Source organism: Rhinolophus ferrumequinum, chromosome 7 (assembly GCF_004115265.2).
Source record: "Rhinolophus ferrumequinum isolate MPI-CBG mRhiFer1 chromosome 7, mRhiFer1_v1.p, whole genome shotgun sequence".
NCBI lineage: Eukaryota > Metazoa > Chordata > Mammalia > Chiroptera > Rhinolophidae > Rhinolophus > Rhinolophus ferrumequinum.
This window is the reverse complement of record NC_046290.1, coordinates 65,913,133-65,932,306: the sequence shown is the minus strand read 5'-3', so window position 1 is coordinate 65,932,306 and position 19,174 is coordinate 65,913,133. Positions and strand designations below refer to the sequence as shown.

Sequence of the window (19,174 nt, the reverse complement as noted above, 5' to 3'; positions counted from 1 at the left end):
TGGTAAAAATAAAAATAACAAGGTGTAGGTAATCTCATTTTCTAAATGAGGAAAGCTAGACTAGATAAGGATAAACAGCTTGTTCAAGGTCGCATACATACTCTCAGTAGTTTCAGAACTTTAAGCTTAATTATATTCTCTGTGAAATATTTTAGTAATAATTACTCTCATGTTTGAGAATATTTCATCTTTATTTAGCTTAAGGAGAATCATTTCTATAAAACAACTCCTTATATTTCATCTTATATAATAGACTTCATCTTGTATAATAGACTTTGAAATAGACTGAAATAGACTTTTCATCTTGTATAATAGACTTCTTGAGAAGGATAGTATTAAAAGTGACTAATTTTAGCTAATTGTTTTCCTAAAATCTATGTTTTGTTTACATGTGACTACCCTGAAAAAATAGATGCAGTTTGACTTTTTTAGTGATTCTTCTATTTTTTTGAATTTGTAAGGTTTTCTTCATGGGAAGATTTTGAAGAAGAACACGGCAAAGGCAGAGAATATGGTTACGCAAGCCTCCACAAGGAGCTTGAGCCATTTCTTTTACGCAGAGTTAAGAAAGATGTGGAAAAATCCCTTCCTGCCAAGGTTGAGCAGATTTTAAGAATGGAAATGAGTGCTCTACAGAAACAATATTACAAGTAAGTTGTAAACTGAGCACATGTTCAGAACATTTAATTCTAAGTAACCGCCCTGTACTTGTCTCATTGAGGTGTCCCCCTCCCCTATTAGGCTCTTAGAGCAGTAACAATTCTTGAATTTTAGAATACATTTATTCTATGGCATATTAGGGCAGAGAGAGATTGAATGACATGTCCAAGATAATGGGTGATATAAGATTAAATAATTCACCTTTAACACATCATTAGTTGCCTCTCTCTATTTCATAGACTGTTACCTTATGGGGGGTTGCTTTTAAGTGTTCACATTTCCCTGATGCTGAGACGTGATTATGTAATTATGATATTTATATAATTGACAGCAGTAGAATTCAGGAAAAGAAACTTAGAAAAAAATTTTAAGCCTCCCTAAAAAATGTTAGGCTTGCTTTTTGATATTAATATTGAATTTTTTTGTATAAATGATGCATGTCAGATTTATATAGTAACACTTCAGTGACTCAAAAGGCTCTCCTAATATCTACTTAAACATTTAATTGCATAAAATGCACTGCTACAAGCATTTGAATTCTCAGAAACAAACTCCCATCACTCAGCTGTTTTTTTCAACTCACAGCCAGGATTACTGTATCTGTAGCCACCCCCAATTCTCTCAACCCCTATCATTTTGAGGCAAATCAGAGATATAACTGCTTTACATCCTTTGAAGACTAACCTTGTAAAAAGGAAGAAAATAAAAGGTTGTAGAAAACAAAGTATTAGTAGATCATGGTGAGAGGAAATGTTATGTATAGTTTGTGGAGTGATAAAATAACCACCCATAATTTTTCTATAGCTTGCACATACATTGTGTAATCATAATTTAGAGAAGGCAGTGTGTCTAAACCAGGTTATTATTAGGTTTCTTTTAAGTCTATGTATTAGGTGTCTAATGTAGCGAAATTTATAAGGTTAAGATAGATAATACAATTGACCATTTTTAAAGTAAATTTTTGGAGAAAAGGATTAATACCCAATATTCACTGTTTCATTGAAGTTCTTACCATCTGTAGTTAATGATTCAGATAACAAGTTACGTGTTCTCATTAGTCTTATGAACAAGGTTGGTCTGCTTGTGAACAAGGTTTGGTCCATTATATATCCAGCTGTAAACTTTATAATGGTACAATTTTGGTTTGGTGCTTATTTTTTGTGGTATTAGAATTCATCCTGGTAATTGTTCTCTGCTAAACATCATTTTCATGATTTTTTTTTAAAACAGATGGATATTAACTAGAAATTACAAAGCCCTCAGCAAAGGTTCCAAGGGCAGTACCTCAGGCTTTTTGAATATTATGATGGAGCTAAAGAAATGTTGTAATCACTGCTACCTCATTAAACCACCAGATAATAATGAATTCTATAATAAACAGGAGGCCTTACAAGTAAGAATTTTAAAATAACTGTAATTTTAGTAAAGCAAAATTCTAGAAATGTTTATTTCAGTTATAACTGAAAATAGCAAAATGCTTTAATATATCGGTTAGAAGTTCTCTTTGATTAATGGTATATGTAAATAATAGTATTGTTCTTTAGTCTTTATAAAAGCCATTAAAATGATAATTTATCCAATTAGTTATTTTGATCATTTTTATAATAATGGATCTAATTATAGGCTGTTGTAATTTATCCAGCAAAAATCTCTTAGTATATTCTTAATTGTGAAAACATTTCACTAATAGTGATTATTCTGAATTCATGTCATTGCAAATGGTAGTCTTAAGATGAACATCTTGACTTCAAATCTTAACCTTCCTCTCGTTTCTGGAAGACAAATGAGAAGTCAAAAAAGCACAGTTGCCGTCTAGCCACAGTAGTGCTTTAAAGTGCTAGGATCATGAAGTTCTCTATGTATAAAGTAGAATACGTTTTCTTACTCTTTTAAAACCTTTGGTTGCTTACTTGCTGCTTCTTCCAGTGTATTGTTTTACAACTTAGATTTTTGGAGAAATAGTGTAATAACTAGAAAACAGACTGAAACAATGCCTTTTTTTCCTCCTGAAAAACAACAAAAACATAGATGCTAAATGGCAAGGAAAATTTTAGCTTAAATCACGAGCAAAATGATAAAGGTCCTAGGTTTTAAAAACTGATCCAACATTATGAAAATTTTAAATCTCATTTAAAATAATTAAACAAACTAGAGAGTTGAAGGGGCATTTGTTTCATTTGATTTGTTCTTTTAACATGTTATAATAGTTGTAATTTATTGTTTCCTTAGCACTTAATCCGTAGTAGCGGAAAATTGATTCTTCTTGACAAGCTGTTAATTCGCCTAAGAGAAAGAGGCAATAGAGTTCTTATTTTTTCTCAAATGGTGCGGATGTTAGACATACTTGCAGAATATTTGAAATATCGTCAATTTCCCTTTCAAGTAAGCATTTTATTTTGTCATTTTTGTTGCCTTAAATTTCATCTAATTCCTCAGCATATTCTACAAACCTTTGAAATTCTTTTGTAAATGAAGTATAGATTTTCATATAAACTAAGAAAATGTGTGTGAAAAAAAATTCCATTTGTCATTATTCTCTTTTTTTTCTTCTTGACCTGAATAGCAAAGCAATTTCTTTTCTCTAATTTTTCTTTTTATTCTATATATTTCTTTTCTGTGTTCAAGTCTAAAGGAGCAGCCTTACATATTAGACTTTAGTCTGAGGAATGAAAAGAGAGCAAATCCTTGTGAATGTTACTCCCAGGACTATTGCAGATTCTTAAGATTTATGTGCTCATAATTACTCTAATGTATAGTTTGCTAAATAAAACCAGATGACTTCAGGGAAGATACCAAAGACCAAGATGGGCTTATTTTCCATTTATTCAATATTTATTTTGAAATTCATTCAACATAATTAGAGATGATATGGATGAGTGTTTAATGTTAAGAGTTAGGTGCTAATCTCAGTACTTTACGTCTAATAATTTTAATCCTTACAGCGATTTTATGAACAGTACCTGGAACATAGCAAACACTCAGTGTATACAATCTAGTGAATGATATTTATTTAGTGCAGGTAGTAAAATAGAAGTAGAATTATAATGATCAACCTCAGCACACATAATCCCTGCTCTGCTGGAGCTTACAACCTGGTGTGGGAGGTAGACAGTAAGCAGGTAATTACGAACAAATAAAACATTACATTCTGGAAAGTGCTGCGAAGGACAGGTGTTTGGTGATAATGAACATGATTGCGAAATACGTAATCATTTAAGGGAAAAAGTAGAAAGAGTACCATTGATTTTTTTTTTTTAACAGCTTTATTGAGATGTGATTTCTATTCCATACAATTCATCCATTTAAAATATACAACTCAGTGGTTTTTAATATATTCACAAATATGTGTAATCATCACCACAGTCAATTTTTAGAATGTTTTTCCTACCTCAAAAAGAAGCTGTACCTTTAGCTATCACCCCTATTCTGTTCCCCCTGTCCCCACCATATCCCTGTGTTGGTTTGTTTTTGGACCAATTGTTATGTGTACGTGGTCAAACTAAAAAAAATAGTACAGAAGTATTTGTAAGCAACTGTTTTCTCTGCTCCTAGTCCTTCCTCATTTCCAGATCACTTCCCAGAGAAAATCATTTGTAACTTTCTTTTGGTTTAGATTATGCCTCAATAAATGATACACCACTATTTTTTAGAAGTTTTTTCTAATTGTAATTTTTAATGAAAAAGAAACAACAGTATTTAAAACATTTTATTTTGGACATCTTTTTAGCTCATGTTTAGTAATCACTCAGCATGTCAGGCACTGTGCCAAGTGTTTTATTCTCTCACTGAATATCTATGAAGTAAGTACTGTCATTATGTCCATGTACTGAGGAGGAAACTGACGAGGAAAAAAATCAAGTCACTTGCCCAAGGCACCCATGAATACTCACATTGGGCCCTTTGGAGCCCATGGTGCCCCAAACCAGTGATTCTAACTTTAACCAGAGAGTTTTTGCTGGATCCCCCTCAAAGTTTCTAATTCAGTCAGTCTGTGATGGAGTTCAGTAGTGTGCATTTTTAAGTTCTTAGGTCACACGGATGCTGTTGGTCCAGTAACCACACTGGACTTCATCAGTGTTTTTTAAACTGTGGGCTGTAATCTATTCATGGATCTGGGAATCACTTTAATGAATTGTACTAACGTTTTTAAAAAATGAAGTAGATTATAAAATATGAGGGTATATATCACAGTACATTGAGTCATGAAACTTGCTTTGAGTGTATAGCTGTGTACTCATTCACAAGTAAAATGTATTTCTTACAGTGGCAGAATTACAGTCAGGCAGAATTAAAGCCCATGCTATTATTTACTATTTGGGGAAGCAGTTCTAGTGGTTAAGAGCACAGACTCTAAAGACGGAATGGCTGGGCATGGTTTTACTGCCTAAGAAGTACCTTCTAGTCTTACAGTCTTAGCAAAGCAATGGTGCATGGTCATACTTAATTTTATAATTGATTTTGATTCCTTTTTAAAATTTTTCAATCTGTTATATGAAGTATTTTAATGTGTTTTATTCTAGAGATTAGATGGATCAATAAAAGGGGAGCTGAGGAAACAAGCTCTGGATCATTTTAATGCCGAAGGGTCAGAGGTATGAATGCTTTTAATATTATAAATTGTTTTAGTCATTATTTTAGTCATACTTGTAGTTTTTTGTTGTTTTTTTTTTTTTTAGAGTCTTATTGGTGCTAGCTAGCTTTCATTTGCAAGTGAAGTTTTTAAATCGGTATTCTATGTTAAATTTGAAGAATTTTACCTTTTCTTATCAATACTATTTCAGCATAAGATAATTAATTTGCTTCAAAGTAAATTAGCCCACTTTCATTTAGAATTCTTGTTGAAGTTGGTGTTTACGTTTCCCATGTATAGCTGTAATTTGGGGTCTTGTTTGGTTTTGTTAGAGTTTTATATATTTTAATATTTTTAAAAACTACCTTTCAGTTTTATTGGTAAAGTACTTTTTACATTTAAAAAAAATCAATTATAAAATTTTTATATCAATTATTTACTGTCACAGTTTAGAAGAATTTAAAATCATGCCTATTTATAATTCCTTATAGGATTTCTGCTTTTTGCTTTCCACAAGAGCTGGAGGTCTAGGAATTAATTTAGCCTCTGCTGACACTGTTGTTATATTTGATTCTGATTGGAATCCGCAAAATGATCTTCAGGCACAGGCTAGAGCTCATCGAATCGGGCAAAAGAAACAGGTATTTTTATTCCCCTTATTTTACTCTTTCAGAATCTTTTTATGATTATTGTGGTTTTGGTTTACCCTCCTGATCAGATCGTAGGAATACAGTCATATGGCTATTTAACAGGTAGAGTACTGAGGAACTCAGATTTACCAAAATCCCCTGCAAGTCTGACACTGAGATAACTGCCTCAGTAGAATCATGTACTCTCTTTTGATCATGGTTTCTGTTTATAACTATAGAACACAGTGTTTTTGTTTTCGTATTTGTTTTTAATTCAAGTTTATTGGGGCGGCTGGTTAGCTCAGTTTGTTAGAGCGTGGTGCTCTTAACAACAAGGTTGCTGGTTCGATCCCCACGTGGACCATTGTGAGCTGCGCCCTACACAACTAGATTGAAACAACTACTTGACTTGGAGCTGATGGGTCTTGGAAAAACACAGTTAAAATAAAAGTTGAAAAAAAAGAAAGTTTATTGAGGTGACAATGGTTAGTAAAGTTACATAGTTTTCAGGTGTACAATTCTGTAATACATCATCTAGGACACAATGTTTTTCATTGACTATAAATTTTGTAATGTCTTCATTTACTTAATTATTCAAAGAGATTTTGCTTAGTATATTGCTACCTTTTTGTTAGCCTGTATTTTATGCATGTTACTGTAAGATTCTCTTTTTTTATTTCATACTTTTTGTACAACTGTCTGGCAGTTGTAACAGGCCATGAGAAAAACCGTCTGTCATCCTTTTGATGCCTTGGTCTTTGTATTTTAATTCATTTACCTCCATCTAGAATAGTGCTTCTCAAACTTCTCCAAAGCAGGAGATATGAGCAAGTAGCACAAAAAGGCTTATTTATTTAGCTCATTTATAATACCTTTAAAACATTTCCTACTGAAAAAATACATAATTTAAAACTAAAAAATATGTTGTATTCAAATAATTTTAATAAAACTGTCTCATCAGGAATGTATCGTATCGTGCTTCTTCCTATAATTTCTTATACTCTGGAACAAGATGACATTCCCCTACCTGAAAGCTTGTTTAGAGTAGTAGTTCTCGACTTCATCAGAACAAGTGACCCCCTTTTTATAACAACTATTTTTAGTATCTGCTTTTCTATCTTGAAATGGATACATGTAATTTGAATTCTAATGCCCTTACAGTAATTCAGGTAAAAAAGTTCTTTTGAAATAGTATCGTATTTCCCTGAAAATAAGACCTAACCGGAAAATAAGCCCTAGCATGATTTTTCAGGATGCTCATAATATATACCCTACCACAAAACTAAGCCCCAATTAAGATTGTCAGCCAGACGGCCACATTTAGTACATCCATTGCAACACACGACTGATGTATTGAATTATAAAGTAATATTAATATATAATTAAATATAAATAAATAATATTATTGACATTAATACTTAAAATAAATGACAGTATAAATTATAATTAAGTATTTGCAAATACCCAAGCGGACACCTTTGGACAAGAGGTAAACGCCTATGTAAATGCATGAATTCAAGACTTATTGCTGAATGACCAGAGTACAGACACAATGTATGAATAATGTGCACACTTGAACGAACGGACGTTATGAATCTTCATAATTCAATACTTCATGTGTTGTAATGGATGTACTTAATGCACTCATATGAAATAAACATTTTCTGAATTTTGGTGCCTGCGATTTTTCGTCACTGTTGTGGATCATCATTCTTAATTGTCATCATTTTTGTTGCCACTTCTGTCTCATAAGTCTTCAATTAACACTTAATTTAATGGTGGATTTAAAGGGAATAATGTCTTGACCCCCAGACGAGATGAGTGCAAAAATAAAGCTATTCTATTGAGTACAAGAAAGGAATTGTGGAGGACTCCCGGGGCAAGAATCCTATAGCTTTCTGCAAAGACTGCAAAGAGAAGAAGTGGGATCTCCGAATGGCCCAAAAATGGCGAGCAGAGCATGATAATCTCAGTCAACAGGTGGACGAGGGAAATGCTAAAAAGTGCAAGTGTGGATCAGATCAGCAACCATTATTTCCTGAGCTGGAAGACATCATCTATGAGTGGATTGCTGACAGAAGAGCAAAGGCTTTGGTTGTGCGCCGGGCAGATATTCAAGCATTTGCCCTTGCAATGGCACCACAGTTAGAAATATCCCCAGAAGAATTCAAAGCATCGCAGCACTGGTTGGAGCTTCCTTCAGCGATATGAACTTTCTCTAAGATCAACAACATTGTTCAAGCTGGAAGATACTGAAGTTATTAAACATGCACTTGCCATCAATTCCTTTGTAGATGGCATCGACTTTTCTAAATACCAACTCTCCAACATGATGGCTATGCACGAAATTGCAGTGTTTATGGGCCAACGATCTCAAATGACAATTGATCAGAGGGGTGCCTCATCAATCTATATTCTCTCCACTGGTTACGAAAGTGCACGTGTTACCTGTATTTTGGCAGTTCGTCTGGATGGAAAGAAAGCCCCACCTCTAATCATCACTAAGGGCAAGAAAGATAAGGTTGAATGTGTTTCAGGCATTTATGTTCTTGAAACCGAAAAAGCCTGGTGCACATAAGCAGTTATAGGGATGTAGGTAGATTTCATGCTGCCACTTATTTTGCAAGGTGGCCAAAGAGGTCTGCTAGTCTGGGATTCAGCCAGCACTCACCACGCTAAAGACATGAAGAACTTCCTTGCAGAGAGAAGAATAGATCAAATAATGATTCCCGCAGGAATGACTGCCTATCTCCAGACTCTTGATACTGCAGTAAACAAGCCATTCAAGGATGATTTGCACATGGAAATCAGTGACTACATTGAAAATAGAATGGAGAGAAATCAGTGTGGAAACTTTGTGAAGCCTAGCCTGCAAGAGGTCGTGACTTGGGTGAAGAATTCATTGGATAAAACCACTGACAGCTGTGTTGCTAATGCACTACAAGCAGGCTCCATGGACAAGAAGTGCTCATTTAAGGAGAGCTCTGTTGCTGGACATGAGAGATTGGGGCCAGTGGTTCTACAGGAAATGGAGTTGCAAGAAATTCAAGCTGGAATTTGGGATTTGGAGAGTTATGACGATGATCCAAAAGATGATATGACTGTATTTGAATAAATGTAGATTTTTGTGTATGAATAAATGGGTAAATAGATTGTTATAGATGAATAAATGTAGATTGTTGTACATGAAAAAAATAAGACACTCCCTGAAAATAAGCCCTAATGTGTCTTTTAGAGCAAAAATGAATATAAGACCCGGTCTTATTTTTGGGGAAATGCAGTATATATTTCAACATATATGACTATTCTAGGATGTAAAGAATAAGTTTAGAGTTGAGAGACTAAGAGCAGGACTCATTCTCCATAAGTACAAAGGATGAAAAGAACAGGGGTAGCGAAAAGAAACAACGCTATTTAAAACTTTTTTTTGGACATCTATTGTTTACCTTATGTTTACCTCATATGTGGATAAAAATTGTTATTAGATTAGGTAATATAATAACAGACTTTATACGTTATAAAGAGGGGAACTTGAAGTAGAGACAACATACCAAGATAAATTATAGACTATTAAAAGAGGACAAAGTGAGAAAATAAGGCATTCTCACGGGTGAGCTGGGCCTAATGTATATGGGAAGAGTCAGAATATCCCTGTATTATGAGTGAGATGGGCAATAGTGATCAGTTGCACTGAACAGATACCACCTATATTGAAATCCTCAACACACGGCCATCACTTACATTCCACTTACACGACTTAAAGACCTTGGCCACCACATTTTCTAATAGATGATAGAACATAGAGGATATATTAGGAAAAGAATTAGTAAGAAAAGATACTATGGAAAGTTGCATGGGAGACCTGTGGGAAGAGTATCTGAATTAAGATCACAAAATAATGGCAATACAGATTTCTTAACATTTTGTTAACATTTTATTAATGATTATTAATGAGAAACATTATTAATTTCATTGTTGATAAAATATAGTAAGATTCCTATGCTTCATGTACGTGCTACTTAAGTAGTATTTGGCTCCAAATCTGATAGAAGGAGTCTCAGATCTCCTGTTAAATATTTGCATGTAGCAACTACAAAATGAGTAGGTGTAGATGATAAATACAGATGAGTTTTCTTTTTTTATTGCTGTGATATGTTTTATTTTTTTAAATTAGTTTCAGTTGTATAAAACAACATGATTAGACATCTACACCCCTCACAAATTGATAACCACCACCCCCCCCAAGTCTGCTACCCCTCTGACATCATAGATACGTAGCTGTTACAGTATCATGAGCTGTGTTCTCTATGCTGTACTTTATATCCCGTAGCCGTATATATTTATATATATATATAATTATAGTTGACATTCAATATTATTCTACGTCATCTTCAGGCAGATGAGTTTTATTGGTGACACCACTACTATTATATAAACAGATGGAAATGATAACTTTTGATAAAGACTCAAATAAAATAATTACCAAATTGTCTTATTTACACATAGTTGCAATCCTGAAAAAATTAATGTGTGTCATAACTTTGTAAAAATGCTCTGTGTTTATATTAAAATAGAGTTAGAATTTAGACTCAAGGTAATTTAAAAAGGTTTTTAAGAATCATTTGAAAGATTTGAAAGACTGGGGATTATTTTTCACTGTGAGAATGTCCAGTTTAATGCAGAATGTCTAGTATCCCTGGTTCTTGTACTCTAAATGCTGGTAAGCCCATGTAAGTATTGTGAAAACTAAAAATGTTTCCTTAAATTTTCAAATTATCTATATGGTGGTAATATTTGTTACAGAACCACTGACTGAGAAATAGGGCAAAATTACTACACATCAACTTTTGTCTGTTTTGGAGAGCTTTATTTTAGGGCAGGACTTTAGCATAACTTGGAGAGTAGATCATAGAATTTTGGATGATATGGAATGATAAAACACGAATCAGGATTGACAAAACTGGTGTAAGGTTGTCATAAGTTTACCATATTTTTCCCAGTTAAAAGATAATTTAAAAATTACTGTCATTCTTTAAAAAAGAAAAAGCAAACAAAATCTAACCAAACGTGAGGAAAGACATACCCTCAAAATAATCTTTAATCTTTCTTCAATCTTTAAATTGAAGAAAGTTAGCTTTGAACACATTGCTATATATTTTTTAATTTTCAGTTTACTGAAACGTTTGTGTTTCATCATGCATATCTTTACAGGTGAATATTTATCGTCTAGTTACAAAGGGATCGGTTGAAGAAGATATTCTTGAAAGGGCCAAAAAAAAGATGGTTTTAGATCATCTTGTGATTCAAAGAATGGACACAACTGGGAAGACAGTACTACACACAGGTTCTGCCCCCTCAAGGTATTTACTGTAAAAAATATATATATATATCATTTTAGACTCCTACTACACTCATTTTTCTGAAATGTTACTGTATCTAATGTTGTAATATTTTTTTTTATTTTTTAAGCACTGAACTAATTTTTAGTCAATGACATACATTCACTACTTGATTTTGTTACTCTAGTTTTTGTAATCTTGGGGGAAATCTCTTTAACATCTAGGCTTCAAGTTCTTTAGTTTTAAAATAAGTATACTGCTAATACTTCACCTATCTATGTCATATAACTATTGTGACTATGTTAATTATTAATAAAGGTGCTATGTAAATGTTAAATATTTAACTGTGGGTGTTAAGTATAATATTTTTTTTTTCCTGATTTTAGTTCTACTCCTTTCAATAAAGAAGAGTTATCAGCCATTTTAAAGTTTGGTGCTGAGGAACTTTTTAAGGAACCTGAAGGAGAAGAACAAGAACCCCAGGTAACAAAACTTGCAAATGTCTCATCTATTTAAACTATACTTAATACAAAGTATATTTACTTTAACACATATTAAGATATATTTAAAATAAAGATTTCTTTCTAATTGTAGGAAATGGATATAGATGAAATCTTGAAGAGGGCTGAAACTCATGAAAATGAACCAGGCCCTTTAACTGTAGGAGATGAATTGCTTTCCCAGTTCAAGGTAAATTTTCTTTTAAATTTTCGTTATAATTATATTCGTATAAATTGAGAGGGAATAATTTTTAATTTCTTTAAGCACCATCAGCAAGGTAATTTTTAAACAAAACTTTCTTAATTTTTTTGTGTGTATTAAAATTTTCTCTGGTGTATGAAGTTTTATTTTTCTTATTCTGACAAACCAGTAGCAGCCTGATTTGAAAGGAACAAAATCATTTGTGAATAGTTACATTTATTTAGTGAATGCAGAGGGATGTTATTTTTTTAGATTAGCACCTAGAATAGTTTTTGGCAAATAGCATATCCTCAAATATTGGGGTAAATAAATAAATATGGTCTCTTATTTAGATTTCCAGGACTGAAGGCTTTTAGCTGATTTTTATTGGAGCAGTTTTTGACATTAGATTAATTTAAGCATTATCACAAGTAAGAAGGCTCAAGTAAATCAGTTAGGCAAAGTAAACAATAAGCTTTTATTAATAGTTATAAGTACTCCTGGTTTGGAGAGGGCTAAAAGGTTGCAAGGAGTCGTAAAGCAACGTAAGTCAACTGACCTCAGAGAGTAAGTTGTGTGCCAATTGTTTAGTATAAAGAAGCAGGTTCCTTTATATCCTAGCCATTTTCCACAAACTAAGGATTTTAAGGTTTAATTCAATTTGTCATTTGTTCATTCAACAAATATTTATTGAGCACCTGCAGTGTGCCATGTACAGGGACACAGCAGTGAATAAAATCTTTGTAATGTTAATGGATCACTCTGGCTGCAATGTGAAGGATATACTGTGTTGAGGAAAGAATTTAAGAAGGGAAATAAGTTAGTAAGACTATTTCTGTAATCCTGGTGATAGGTGAAGGTTTCTGGAATTTTCATGGACTCTGGGTATGGTCTAATTAACTTTTCACATGAAGTTATACTATTTGTTTTTTTTTAATTTGACTAATTGAAAATTTGAAAAAAGTCACCGGTAAGTTAACTAGAGACTATATTAACTCTATATTGATTATTTTTTTACTAGTGAATTGATACTCACACTTTGCTGCCTTTAGGGATGTCATCACATTTAAATAATAGACATGAAAGAATAAACATAATATTTTTAACCCCATTCCTTATGTAGGATAAGCAGCTTTCTTGTCTTCATCCAGTTATCTATAGGTTTTAATGTACTAATATTGGAAATTGGCTTTAATGAATGCTTTCTATACACTAGACTGTACAGTTCCTTAAATGTATTATCTTCTTTAATCTTCACAAAAGTTAGTGTGCTGTTACTTTCCCTTTTTTTTAGGAATGAAGAAACTATGGCTTAGGGAACCTAAATAAATTTATCTAGGATTTTAGAACTGTTGTCTCTTGTCAGTAGCTCTTTAGGTACTATTTTATGATCATAAAAATAAAAATATTGGATTGTTCTACAACACTTGGTAGTTAGTTAATGGACTTGTTTGGTAATTCCTGCAGAAGGTGATTTAGCATGATACTACTATAAATTACTTTGTTAATTTTTTCTAGTTCTGTTGTAGTAATACTTTTGTTGAATAACAGGACAAAAGAGAATCATTCCTGGAAGAGAATTCTTAGAAGTCATTTGGTTTGATCTACTTTGACCTAATGAAATGAACTTAGATGGTTTAGCATTCATATTTGGTTTAATCCATAGTCATATATTCATTATCCTGAGAATATTTAACTTTTATTGTCTTATTCTGGTATGCCACTTGTCCCTAAAAAAGAAGAATACAATTTAAGAACGTTCTTCTTTAATGCTTATTCTGTGAAAATTCTGGAATTTTATCAGGTTGCTAACTTTTCAAATATGGATGAGGATGACATTGAATTGGAACCTGAAAGAAATTCAAAGAATTGGGAAGAAATCATTCCAGAAGATCAAAGAAGACGATTAGAAGAGGAAGAAAGACAAAAGGAACTTGAAGAAATTTATATGCTTCCAAGAATGAGAAACTGTGCTAAACAGGTGACTTTTTAAATATAAAAGATACTTTTACAATATCTTTTTTTGGTGGCTCCTTAAATTGTAAGAGTATTCACACATGGACTGATTTCTTTTCGTTTATGAGAGATATTTCTTTTCTTGTAATGTCTTCATTTAATTTGATAATCCATGCCTCATAAAATGAGTTGGAGAGTATTTGCTCCTCTTCTATTTTAGGAAAAAGTTGCTTAGAATTTGTATTATCTTCATTAAGTGTATGGTGACATTTGTCAGGGAAAGCATCGAGGCCTGGAGTTTTCTTTGTTAGAAGACTTTTTAACTATAACTTCAGTTTCTTTTATAAATATGAACTATTCAAAATATCTGTTTTTCAGTAAATTTGGTAGTTTGTTTCTTTCAAGGAATTTGTTTATCTGAGTTGTTGCATTTATGGACATAAAGTTATTTACAGTATCCCATTATTATTCTTTTAGTGTCTGTAGGATATTTAATGATTCCCTTCTTTTCATTTCTAAACTGGTAACATTTTTCTTGATTATTCTAGTTAAAGGTTAATTTTATTTATCTTTTCAAAGAACCACCTTTTGATTTAATTGATTTTCTGTTTTAAATTATATTGACATCTACTCTTTATTATTTACCCTTCTTTTGCTTTAATTTTTTTTAATATCTTAAGTTATAAGCTTAGACCATTAAATCAAGACCTTTGTTTTCTAATATTAGCATTTAATACTGCAAGTTTCTCTCTAAGCACTGCCTTTTCTGAATCTCCAAATTTTTATATCTGCTGTTTCATTTTCATTCATTACAAATATTTTCTAATCTTATTTCTCTTGTGATTTCCTCTTTAGTGCATAGGATTTTTTTTTTTTTTTTTAGATGTCTAATTTCCAAATATTTGGGAGATTTTTCAAGTATCTTTGTTACTGACTTCTAGTTTGATTCTGTTATGGTCAGAGAGCATATCTTATGTGATTTGTTGATGTTTATTTTATTGCCCAAATGAACAAAATATCAGAGTTTCAAATAACAGTAACAGTGCAATGCCAAGCTACATATATTGGATCCTGCTGTAAAGGGAAAAAAAACTTGAATACTAGATTATTTTTTTTTTTTGCATTAATTTTTTTTCTTTTTTTTCTCTTTTTTGAGAATACTGCATTACAAGATTAGTTGTCTTGATTACTGAGTTTTTTGGTGCCTCCTTAAATTTTGATTCTGAGGCAAATGAGGGACTTGCCTATCCTTAGTCCTTGTCCCCCTTCACCCAAGGGTGGAGATTTTTTATTCTCTTTCTCTTTTCCTATAACTATATTAGGTCTTCTCCTGCGCCCTCAGTTTAGTAGGTGAGATGGATCTGGCAAAGTTTCCTACCTATCTTCTCAAAGGTGACTGCTTCCTTTGTCCAACGCTGCACCACGAAGGAAAGTTTTCTCTAATTTTCCACCCTACTTCTAGTCTTTTTCTTGAGTACCTGGTGGAAGTTTGTGGGGAATCAGTCGCCTGAGAGTGGGTGCAGGTTCTTGCTGTGTCTTTGGTTCCTAGGGAACCTGTGCTCTCATGGTAGCCCACACTCAGCCTTTAGCAAATTTTACCTAACTTCCTCTTACCTGCTTGTTTGTGTGGTACTTGATGTCTGTCACGAGTGATCCAGTGTTTAAAATCCATCTCTTCTTACAAGCTGCTGTATTTCTTTATGTTTGAGACTACTAGATTGCATTGTGATTTTGATGTGTTTAAGAAAAGGTAAAATTTTGTAGATTATGAGTTTGTTGTTAGGGAAGGCGTTACCTACCAACTTTTTGCATCCCAGGCCGAAATGGAACCAAATAAGATGTATTTGGACTAAAAGTGACCTTGTATGCAGTTTTTTTAAACCAAACCCCAGACTGGTTTCCTTTTATAGTGCATGGGAAACACAGTATTATACTAGATTTTGTAAAAGGATTAGAGATTAGAACAAGAATTGAATGCCCATCCTTGATTTTCTTAAGCTTTTTAGCTATTAGGCTTTCAGAATATGTACTGAGACTTTGGAAAAATTCCAAAGACATACAGAAAATATATTTTGATGTATCTGTTAAACAACTAATGTTACAAGTAGGCTTTTATGGGGGTTCAACTGTCATTTTTTCTGTTAAATGTTTGATTAGCCTAATTAGAATACCAGTAAGTAGATATTTAGAAGAACAGAAAAAAAAATGACACAATATAGAGATACCTAGAGATACCACTAGTAATAATACTATGGTATACATAATTCCAATGTTTTTTATACATATCATTTGCCAAATTTAATTGGAGTCATTAATTTCATTCCTTTGACAGTATAAAATAAATGTTAATTATTCAACACAATTTTTAATGGCTTCTCCAGTTTCCATTGTACAGATATAATATTGCCAAATTGCCTTCTGTCCCAGTTTAAGTATCCACCAGGGGTGTATTACTGTTCATTTTCCTGTTACTATTACTAATACTAGCTACTATTTCTTAATTGATATTGATCAAGTTGATGGATTACTAAAAGAATTGCATTTCATTGTTAGTTACTCATCTTAAAAAATGTACCAATAATGTATAATTTTATGTTCATATTATTTTATTAATTGCTTGTTAATAATAATAACTGTTGTCATATTTTTACAAAAGGAAAATGGGCATATTCCTGCTGATTTTTAAGATTGCTTTACGTATAAAGGCTGTTAATACCTCTTTGTCACTAGCATACTATATTTTTATTTTGTTTGCATTTTAATTTTGTTCATAGAATATTTTTGATACATAGAGAAACATTTGAATTTGTTAATTCTGTCAGTCTTTTGTAGTGTTTTCTTTGCTCTTACAAAAGAAACCTTCTTTAAGTTTGAGTAAATTTTTGTTTTCAAATTCCAGATTAGTTTCAATGGAAGTGAAGGGAGGCGCAGTAGAAGTAGGAGATACTCGGGATCTGATAGTGATTCGATCTCAGAAAGGAAAAGGCCAAAGAAACGTGGAAGACCACGGACTATCCCTCGAGAGAATATTAAAGGATTTAGTGATGCAGAAATTCGGCGGTAAGATGACATAAGACCACTTCAACTTGTTTTCATTAGAGGGTGAAACTGAAATAGAGAAATCCCATAGTTTTCAAAGATTAAGATAAAAGTTTTAGAGGAGGCAAATACATGATAATTGTGTAGGGATTGGGTAGTTCCGCTTTTAGGTAGGTGTTCATTATAACTATGAGGAGAAAAACAAGTTTGGTATCTAATCTTTGCATATTATTTATTTATTGTTAGTCTATTTAGACTGCTAAATTTCTTTTGTTTTTTTTAATGTAGTTCAGAGTGGCCCTTTTGAATAGTGAATGTATATTTCAGTACATTAGATTTATTACAAATTCTCACTGCGGTTATGACTCCCAACATTATTATTTTTATGTGGGAATAATTTAGTTCCATATTTTTCTAGTTTTAACTCTTTTTGAAAGTAACCATATTAAGAGCATTTCTAAAACATCCAAGTAGGAATTGAGGTAAGATTGCCATGCAATGTAAATTGTAGTTTTCTTTCCAGATATGTTTATTTGTATATACACATTTACTTAAGGGTAATACAATAACAATTTACTTTATATAATATTTTTGCTTATGCAATTTGTAAAAAGATTGTTCATTGTATTTTGAGAAGTTGTTTCTTTCAAGCCATTGTAACTGTTTTTTTTTTTTTTACATCATAGACCTGACTGATAAAAAGTTCTTCCTCATTCTTTCTCCAGAAAACTAAATATATTGTTAGATTTTATTAAGGGTACTTGTATGACCACCTGATTTGCTGGACTTTCTATCTTTAGTTGAAGAGGCATTTCAACTTCTACTTTTCCTGGATAATTTCTCTCATCCATCAACCACTTAGGTAGCTTTGTTCTTAAGTAAAATTTTTATTTTCCATTGTTGGTATAATACCATACACCTAAATTAAAGCTATATTCAGTAAAATTTTATCGACCCTTGGAATGTGAGGAGGTATAATATGATTGACAATTCTTGAGACACTTCCTGTGGTAGTCTTGAATCTTTTTTGTCTTGTAAAATAATAAAGTAATTTCTAAAATAAAATTTAGCTTCTATTGTTTTATTTATATTGCCTTCTAAACATCATCCTGGGTGTTAAAATATGTCTTGTCTTACTTGGTATGTTTTAATGTTTTAACATTTTGGTTTCTAGCATAGTTTATTCATTTTTTTGTTAGTAAACGTTCCTTTGAATTAATTTTTGCACTAACAAGTATTTTCTTATTTTTTATTTATAAATATATCTATTTTTTAATGGATAGTGGAGCGCACATTTAAACCAAACAATTATTTTCTGTTAGGTTTATCAAGAGTTACAAGAAATTTGGTGGCCCTCTGGAAAGGTAAATACATCTATTCTCATAGAATTGTAGCATGCGTTACATGCTTGTCAGCTTTATTGGTCTGTACTAATATTCAGTTTAGCTACTTTGTTAAATTTGCTTTAAACAGGCATTTACAAAGTAAATCTGCAGAAAGAAAAATTCAAGTATATTTTTAATGATTTTGTTACTACCCTTAATTCTTTCTACTCTTTAAATTTTTATCTGCAAAGGGAGTCTTCTATAAAATACATATATTTGTAAAATACTTTGCATTTTTATAATTGTATTTTTCAAATGCTTTATCATATGTATATATATATATATTTTTTTTTTTTTTTTTTTTTTTTTTTAGTCACAAACTTATAAATTAGCAGATTCATCCTTAGAGAAGTTGAATTGCTAACGGGCAATTCTGTTTTCCCTTATCAGGGAAATTTTCTTAAGTTAGCCTAATTACAGCTCCTTTTTACACAAACTATATTAAAATTCAACTTGTCATGACAGGTTTTTTTTTTTGTTTGTTTGTTTTTTTAAGTTATTTGTTAACCTCAGTAATTGTTGGTGATTTGGATATTCTTTGTCCTTTGTTGTGGCAAACCCACTGTCTAGATAGTGATAAAGACTCAAATTGATTTGTTTCTTTAATCTCTAAAACTCCCTCAACTATTTTAATTTGAGATGACTTGCATGTAATACAATGAAAAACTTACATAATTATTTTACTTGTATATGATGGAAAAAACATTTTGAACATTAATAATTGTGTTATCGACTCAGTGCATAGTAATAAAAAGTATGGAATTTTACTCTTGCATCTTTTGTATTTATAATTATCATAATGCTTAACCACTTTCTTTTGAACTTAAGAGCTGATCAGTTATGAAAAGCTTTTATACAATATTATATAATCTTCAAATTCGGAGCATACCATTTGCTTTGTAATGAATCGGTTAA

The 19,174-nt window shown here is 31.9% G+C and overlaps 1 protein-coding gene across 1 annotated transcript in view; it reads left to right on the top strand.

Annotated features, from left to right (window-relative positions):
* CHD1 (chromodomain helicase DNA binding protein 1) overlaps positions 1 to 19,174 on the top strand; it is a 78,155-nt gene that overhangs the window by 41,542 nt on the left and 17,439 nt on the right. The window contains exons 15-25 of the mRNA XM_033110329.1: positions 462 to 650; positions 1,891 to 2,053; positions 2,890 to 3,042; positions 5,181 to 5,252; positions 5,722 to 5,871; positions 11,071 to 11,219; positions 11,585 to 11,681; positions 11,793 to 11,888; positions 13,684 to 13,860; positions 16,735 to 16,895; positions 18,197 to 18,238. Of these exons, the coding sequence (XP_032966220.1) occupies positions 462 to 650; positions 1,891 to 2,053; positions 2,890 to 3,042; positions 5,181 to 5,252; positions 5,722 to 5,871; positions 11,071 to 11,219; positions 11,585 to 11,681; positions 11,793 to 11,888; positions 13,684 to 13,860; positions 16,735 to 16,895; positions 18,197 to 18,238 (1,449 nt within the window). The remainder of the gene's footprint in view (positions 1 to 461; positions 651 to 1,890; positions 2,054 to 2,889; positions 3,043 to 5,180; positions 5,253 to 5,721; positions 5,872 to 11,070; positions 11,220 to 11,584; positions 11,682 to 11,792; positions 11,889 to 13,683; positions 13,861 to 16,734; positions 16,896 to 18,196; positions 18,239 to 19,174) is intronic.